Genomic DNA, 8,252 nt, shown 5'->3' with positions numbered 1-8,252 from the left:
AAACACAAAAACTTAACTATATATAACCACTGAACCATGATGAGGTCAAGGTCAGATGACACTTGCCAGTTGGACATGTGCACCTTACAGTCCTTCCATACGCCGAATATAGTAGACCTATTGCTTATAGTTTCTGAGATATGGACTTGACCACCAAAATTTAACCTTATTCACTAATCCATGAAATGAAGTCAAGGTCAAGTGATAAATTCATAACTGTCTGACAGGCATGAGGACATTGCAAGGTACGCACATACCAAATATAGTTATCCTATTACTTATAAGAGAGAATTCAACATTACAAAAAATCTTAACTTTTTTTTCAATTAGTCTCTGAACCATGAAAATTATGTCAAGGACATTGGACATGTGACTGACAGAAACTTCGTAACATGAAGCATCCATATACATAATACAAAGTATAAAGCATCCAGGTCTTCCACTTTCTAAAATATAAAGCTTTTTAAGAAGTTAGCTAACGCCGCCGCTGGATCACTTTCCCTGTGTCGAGCTTTCTGCGACAAAAGTAGCAGGCTCAACAAAAACAAAGCAAAAATTTCAAAGTCAATAGACCATGAATGAGGGAATTGGCCAAATAATCTCCATGGAAATGAGATATGCCAATGCTTATACAACTGCATATTAATTATCATTAACTTACTAATAGTGGTTCCCCATAAACTGACCTAATCACAAACTAGTACATGCAAACTAAGCAAAAGTATATATTATACCTTAGACCTTATAACAACATATAATACATTGTTGATGCCACTGATACAGCATACCAATGACTAGCTTTTTGACTCTGTCAATCGAGACAAAAACTGCAAAATTTCCTTAAAATTACCAATTCAGTGGCAGCAACCCACCAGCCAGTTAACGTATGAAAATTTCAGGTCAGATATTTTTAAACCCATTGTCAGATTTGTTCTAATTGCTTTAGTTTCAAAGATAATAGCCAAACTGCATTTTACCCCCTTGTTCTTTTTATAGCCATGTAGGCCATGTTGGTTGGCAGGCTGGGTCATCAGACACATTTTTTAAACTAGATACCCCAATGATGATTGTAGTCAAGTTTGGTTTAATTTGTTTTAATGTTGTGATGTTACACTATTTTTTCAGGTAAGGGTGAAGCTTGGTACCTATTAAAATGTTTAAACCTGCTGCATTAGTTTGCACCTGTCTTAAGTCAGGAACCTGATGTTTAGTGGTTCTTGTTTGTTGATATGATTCATACATTGTTGTAAGCGTTTCTTGTTTTTTACATATAGATTAGACTGTTGGTTTTCTTGTTTGAATGGTTTAACATTACAGGTAGTAATTTTTGGAGCCCTTTATAGCTTGCTGTTTGGTGTGAGTCATGGCTCCGTCTTGAAGACAGTACTTTGACCTATAATGGTTTACTTTTACAAATTGTGACATGGACAGAGAGTTGTCTCATTTGCACTCATACCATAATTTCTTAAATCTATTAATTGAAGACAACAGATGCCAAGTAATGAGAAAAGCTCACTTGACCTTTTGGGCTCTGTGCAAAATTATCAGACCAGAACAAAATTCAAACTTGATCAATAACTGGTCATAAAAAAAAACTATATACCAAATATCAAATCATATTCTTCAAGGATGAAGGAAAAAGTGTGATAAATTGATTTGCCAGACTTTTGGATGGATACTGACAGATGGACATAGAGCAAAACTATAGTTCCCTTTAACTTTGTCTGTAGGGGACTTAAAAGGCAACTTACTATCCTAGATGTACACCAACTCACTTGGAGCTCCGGCCACATAAAATTGAGTTAAAAAAAATAAAATATGAATATAAACAAACCATTAGACAAAGGTCATAGATGCAATTATATAAGTTCATTTTTATTTCATTTAACTCTGATTATAATGCTTTTAAGTCTAATTGTAAATCTTGAATTTCTGCTAACAATGATGATTTTTTGGCTATTTTTTCCAACTGCTCCTTCTCAGGTTCTTTCAAGTCACCCGAGTTTATCTTGGCTTCTAAATCCTCAACTTGTTTGAGCTTCTTTTTCACATTACGCAACTTTTTCTCAATACAGGCTTTGTCATTTTCACTTGATTCAGGCTCGACTGTTTTCACAGATATTAATTCTGACTTTTTTGTTAAATCTGATTTTTTTGTTGTATCAGATTTTTTTGTTTTTGTTTTTATGTCTGTTTTAGCTAATGAGTCTGCTAGGTGATCTACTTGGCTGCTCTGTCCTTCACCTTGGCCTTGTTTCTTTTTCTCTTTTCTTTTCATGTTTTTCTTCGCTGACTTTGACATGGTGGATGTGTCTTCCTGTACATGTGTTTTAGGTGGTTCCTGTCCAGGATTCATGCCAGGTGGTAATGAAGGTTTACTCTTCATCCATTGAACACCTTTATTTTCATACCTGAAAAAAAGAAATATGGTATATAATTTTTGTTTGTCTCTATAATAATTCAACTATTTCTTTCCTTCTTTAGGCCGGTTTAATAATTCAATGAATTTTTATTCGAATTGATTGATTGCTTGTGGCTAAACGTCCATTGGCATATTTTTAAATGAAAATGTGTTACTGTCCATGTTCAACTACAGGCTATATATATAGCTAGCAGTGTATCATCAACAAGTGCTGAAAGGATGAAAAATCAATATCAGATGTTTTAAATACTTGATATTCATTAAGCATCACATGATTGTCTATTAACTTTAATAGTATTCATGGCCAAAAACTTAATGGTAAACCTCACACTGGCAGGGGCAGATAAGTGCATTTCAATGTTTTGCTACTATTGTAACAGTTATCTCCCATGATCAATATTCAATCTTTGAAAACTTGACAATGCTGAACTTTTTTTTTTCAATACCAGTACATCATGTACATGTTATCAAGATGATTGAAAGATAGTCAGCAGCGGGTAGCTCCCTATACGCTAACACGCAGTTGCGTGCACATCGATTTGGCATGCAAAAATAAAAAAATGGCAAAATAAAAAATTAATAAATTGAATGTTAAAGGAAACACCTATGTTGTGACTTTTTTAATTGATGAAATGTCATTAAATAACGGCATTTGGTTTCAAAATAAAAGTTTCATTGGAGATTATGACAAAATCGGACAGTAACTTGTATCTTTTACAAGATATGAATTTGTAATACTCAGTCTAAGACATGTTGTTTTGGAGCACATTTTACAGTGTACGTTTCATCAGTTTGGAATGAGATGTACAAATCGGCATTAGAATTATCAGAACCCTTCGATATCGCTGAAAATATGCCGAGGCGATGTGGTAGACAGACTACCGGAGCCAATCACCCTGCAAACACGCCAAAACAGTATTGGAAAGTCTCATTATTTTTTGCATTTATAGAGTAGACCATATTAGGGGACTGGAGAGTGGAGTCGCGTCTACTATTATCAGAAAATCGCTTCTTTGCGCTGTATCTGCTTCGTGTTGCTTACACATCGTGTTGTAGGAAATATAACAAACGAACAAATCTCAACATTGTCTGAGACATACGAAACTGACCTTGCATGTAATTCTGACGAATTAAATTGGGAGGGGGTCTCATTGGGGGGTTCTGATCCCAGATCCCGCTTACTGTTTTGTCAGATTCCCGTATCCCGCTTACACTATATATAAGCAATTATCATTTTTTGTAATTTCCTGTGTCCCGCTAGACTTCATTGCTTGTTTTCACGGCACAATAATTTGACTTTCACGTGTCACGCTTACAAAAAATCGGCAATCCCGCATCACGCTTAGACCCCAAATGAGAACCACTTGGGAGGTCGCTCCATGCTGAACACGTTCACTGGTTTATAACATATCACGAGTGCTACAGTGTACTTCGTATGTTGAAAACAAATGTACGACCAACAATGAACAGTTACTATCATTACTGCATATTCATCGGGATTTCAGTGTGAATATGACAAAGTAATAGAGAATTTTGTTTCTGTCTAGACCCTAAGAGCAGATTTTGGACAATTTTGAGTAAATTCTGTATCACAAATGTGTTGTTTATGTATTACTCTATTCAGAAGATTTATTGAATAGTTTTACATTCATAATTTTTTTATGAGTCCTTTCTACATATAGGCCTCATCTTTTAACCGTCCTATCACCGAAAACCAAAAAAAAAACCCATTTTTCTGCATAAAAGTGTCCCAAATTTTTTTCGCATCGCTCTGCTCGGCGATCGTTGCTTGCACATCGATTCGTTCTAGCTACGCCCCTGGTCAGTGTCATGAATGTATTCAGATAATGTTCAGTATTTTAACCTTTAATTGATAACATTAAGAACAATGTATATTCAAAGAAGACAAAATACACAGTTCTTCTATATACCATAATATGCACATGGCCTTCTTTTTGAAAAAGAAGTCACATGACACATGGATAAATTTTGGTACTGTGAAATTTCAACATTGTTCAATCATTTTTGTGTAGGGGCTCATCATCCTGAAAACCACAAACATCTATTTCCAATAGATGAAAAAAATGCATGTTATTTGAGAGTAAAATAAATTTCTAAATATGATCTGTGAAAATGAAAAACTTTGATTTTTTTAAACCATCAAGGACCATAAACATGATTACTCTTGTTCATTAAGAACAAATAAGACAAACAAATCTAAACCTGTGGTTATGGGTACAATACACTCAATTCAAACAACTCAATTACTTCCTAAAACCAGTGTGGCAGACAGCTGGACATATACATCTCTATACATTTCAGTCAGCTGTATTAGTACCATTCATGGACTATTATATTATCTCCCATATCTGATTCTAAACAAGCTTCCTTACTACAGACAAAATTAGCAAAATTGGTCCTTTTCTCAATTATCTTGTGCATTTGTACAGTATGAACATAATCAAAGCCAAGCTTTTTTCTAGACTGAACAAATTGAAAATTTACAAAGGAGACACTTTTGATTATTATGTTCTATATCATGTATGTGTCGCACAATTTTTCACCAATTCAATGTTTTATCAAAGTTATCTATCAACATAAATCAGTACATTCAAAATTTTTATGAATTATTAAACAACATTACATAAAATGAGAGCCATTCTATACAGAATTATAAGAGACTACATGTATTAAAATACATAGATATACTACATTCATGACATTAAATGATATGAAGTAAAGTACTTGTTACAATGTTTCTATGTCTTCTTAAAATGGTCCAAGAAGAATATTAACACAGATTTTATTGATGCAAATTAAACATGTTAAATGTGACTTTCAAATGTAAGCCTTACGTTGGGACTTCATCTTGTGGAATATATCCATCTTTCACTTTACGTGGCTTTCTCCATGTACCATCTGGACGCCTTGATGCAGGAATGAACAATTCACCTGCAATAAAGAGTTAAAGACAGTTTAGAGGAAACTCAACACAATTTCTTGCACCATATGCCAGAACATCAGCATACAGGTATTCATTAGTCCCAGACAGTAAACGACTATAGGACATCCCTCCACAGCCTTTGGTGAATAGGGGTTTGATACAAGTAGGCCCAGAGTCAACTCAGACCGACAATAATAAATGGCAACTCAGATTAAGTATAAAACAAGAGGCTGTCACAACGATAGCAAACCGGATTTATTAATATTTATTTGTGTCCTGGCAATATCACAGGAACCATTACTGATGAATGGTGAAAGTGAAAATCGTCAATATCAAATTTGACCTCCATTTTGTCATCAGTATCAACATCTTAAAATTTGAAAAGCTTAGATTGAATGGTTCATGAGTAAATGCAACAACGTGAATGGAAACGCCATTTCACAATCTTTCAAGAACCATAACTCTTGAACGGTAAAAGTCAAAATCGTCATTATTGAACTTGACCTCTAATTTGCAATCAGTAACAACATATATATAAAAATTTCAAAAGCTTTGGTTGAATGGTTCATGAGAAAATGCACGGACACGACTGGAAACACCATTTTTCAATCTTTCAAGAACCATAACTCCTGAACGGTAAAAGTCAAAATCGTCATTATTGAACAATGTTGAACTTGACCTCTATTTTGTCATCAGTAACAACATATTAAAATTTGGGAAGCTTTGGTAAAACAGTTCATGCGTAAATGCACGGACACAGCTGGAAACACCATTTTTCAATCTTTCAAGAACCATAACTCCTGAACGGTAAAAGTCAAAATCGTCATTATTGAACTTGACCTCCAGCCTGGTAACCAAAGCAAAGTACAATCAATCCCCACCCAACACAAAGGGAGTGCTAGGACACCTGGAAGTCTTGTTATTATGGTAGAGGTAGCCAAAGTACTTGAGAGAATCACCTGGCCACTTGGCGGAAACAGACAAACTGGAGAGATTTCAGAAGATTGATCACAGGTCAAAGCAGGGAACAACTTTGACTAACCAAGGCCCCCAAAGTACCCATTCTAGTTTAAACTAGGTCTGGGTACCAGAAAAATGTGTGGAAGTGTGAAAATCACCCTTGTGATGTACTGAAATATCGGTTAAAAGCTCAATAGAGCTTACGTTGTCCTTAGATCTGTTTGTAAACCTTCCCGACTTAAATGTTAGATGTTAAATAAAGCTTATTTATTATACTGACATTTCCACGGCTCTGAATCAGAATCGAACCTGGGCCCTTCAGCCCTGTAGCCATCGGTCTTAACCACTAGACCACAAACCTTCACAAATTGGTGAGACTGCTTCTTTTGACTTTTGTGGAATATTATTGTAATTTTTGCAAAATATGTACCTAACACTTACAAAGTTTAAAAAGTAAGATGTTAATTTCTTATGGAATATTTTGTACAAATTTAACTGCACATAGACATCCCTAGACAAAATCTGACGTAGACTTCACTTGGTTCTGAAGTCAAATTTGCAATGAACCGACAAAACCGGGTAAAAAATCCTCGAAAATTCTTTTCAATTATTACCTGTCGCTTCGTCTTTTACAACACCTGTTCTCTCTATGTATGTTTCCTTTTCTGTCATGACTAAATACTAAAAATGTGTATGCCCTGGATATTTATTAAATGATTTCAGTTCCACAACACTCACGATTTTTTTTTAATAAAAAATTTGAAGTTATCTCCCATGTGCTTTATTATAATTTTAAAACCACACCGTAATTTTCCGTTTTTCACATTTTAATTTCCTGTTAATGAGAGAGGTCTCCGAATAACGGAGGAATCTACCAGTACATGCATACGAGGGCACAGGCCTGAGGGGTAGACTTTTGAATATCCATTTCCTCACTTCTCTCCATCCATCTTCTCCTTTCTCCCACATGTATTTTCAAATTTATGTTTCATTAACCTTTGTCATTTTAGATAATGTTTTGTTCCTCTCCAGTTTGACACTTTCTCTTTTAACTTTGAATGAATATTTACTGAAAAGTCATCACACCTCCAGTAAGTATATCTAGCATATTTACCTTTCTCATTAAAAAAGGCTTTAAATGAATTTCAGCAAACATATTTGCATTCAGATTTACAGTACGACCATAAAGGAGTAGGTCCGGTAAGGACCGATTTTGGCCTCAAATTTCAGGTTCATCTGACGAAAGATTTTGACCACTTTTTAATCACTTAAGTGTCTATTTCATTTGATTCAATTAGTGTATGTGTAAGATTTTAAAATGATTTAGGCATTAAAAACGATCCAATTCAAGCTCAAATATGAAAAATCTACCAAATATACCGCAAATGTCACATTTCAGATGGTTTTTGTCAAAAATGAAAGTGGCCGCATCCGTGTTTATCCTCAACCTTTATATATGTTATGTAGTATCATCAAATACAACTTCCATTTCAATATTAAGGATGAACACGAATGCGACCACTTTCGTTTTACCCGGAAACCGTAAAAAATTTAACTAAAATGCTAGAATTGTGAAGATTTTAGTAATTTAGCATGACTTAATGGTGCCACCACCCGATATATGTGCATTGTATTGTCAAAAACAGCCTATATTTATGTAGCAGAATTAATTCTGTCTAATAAATAACTAAAAGTTTACATTTTAACAATTTTGTAAAACTGCTATATTTTGGGGCCAAAAAGGGGTCTTACTGGACCTACTCCTTTTAATTAAATAGGACAACTTTAGTCTGATAAGATTTTGTGGAAGTATAATGTTAAAAGTTAAAAAGTAAAAACTGTCAACAGAATCAAAAGGACCATCACACAAAGCGCATAATTCTTTTCTACAACATCATGAAAACGATAAAAAGTAACAGCAAAGCT

At 34.4% G+C, this 8,252-nt stretch overlaps 1 protein-coding gene across 1 annotated transcript; it reads right to left on the bottom strand.

The window, feature by feature from the left end:
- Window positions 1-1,850: 1,850 nt before the first annotated feature.
- LOC143065207 (partner of Y14 and mago-like) lies at window positions 1,851-7,108 on the bottom strand. Its single transcript, XM_076238627.1, has 3 exons — window positions 6,941-7,108; window positions 5,278-5,374; window positions 1,851-2,411 (listed from the first exon to the last, which is right to left on the bottom strand). Exons 1-3 carry the CDS (start codon window positions 6,996-6,998, stop codon window positions 1,895-1,897), a joined length of 672 nt encoding a protein of 223 aa, XP_076094742.1. The 5' UTR covers window positions 6,999-7,108; the 3' UTR covers window positions 1,851-1,894.
- Window positions 7,109-8,252: the final 1,144 nt, after the last annotated feature.

This window comes from Mytilus galloprovincialis, chromosome 2 (genome assembly GCF_965363235.1).
Source record: "Mytilus galloprovincialis chromosome 2, xbMytGall1.hap1.1, whole genome shotgun sequence".
Lineage (NCBI taxonomy): Eukaryota > Metazoa > Mollusca > Bivalvia > Mytilida > Mytilidae > Mytilus > Mytilus galloprovincialis.
The sequence above is the reverse complement of the archived record's forward strand: the minus strand, read 5'-3'. Positions and strand labels throughout refer to the sequence as shown.

Bases quoted from the DNA above. Each gene is read 5' to 3' on its own strand.
- LOC143065207 (XM_076238627.1), bottom strand. From the start codon at position 6,998: ATGACAGAAAAGGAAACATACATAGAGAGAACAGGTGTTGTAAAAGAC. The intron at 5,375-6,940 runs GTAATAATTGAA...TCTTTATTGCAG, and splicing joins TGTAAAAGACGAAGCGACAG to GTGAATTGTTCATTCCTGCA. The intron at 2,412-5,277 runs GTAAGGCTTACA...TCTTTTTTTCAG, and splicing joins CCACAAGATGAAGTCCCAAC to GTATGAAAATAAAGGTGTTC.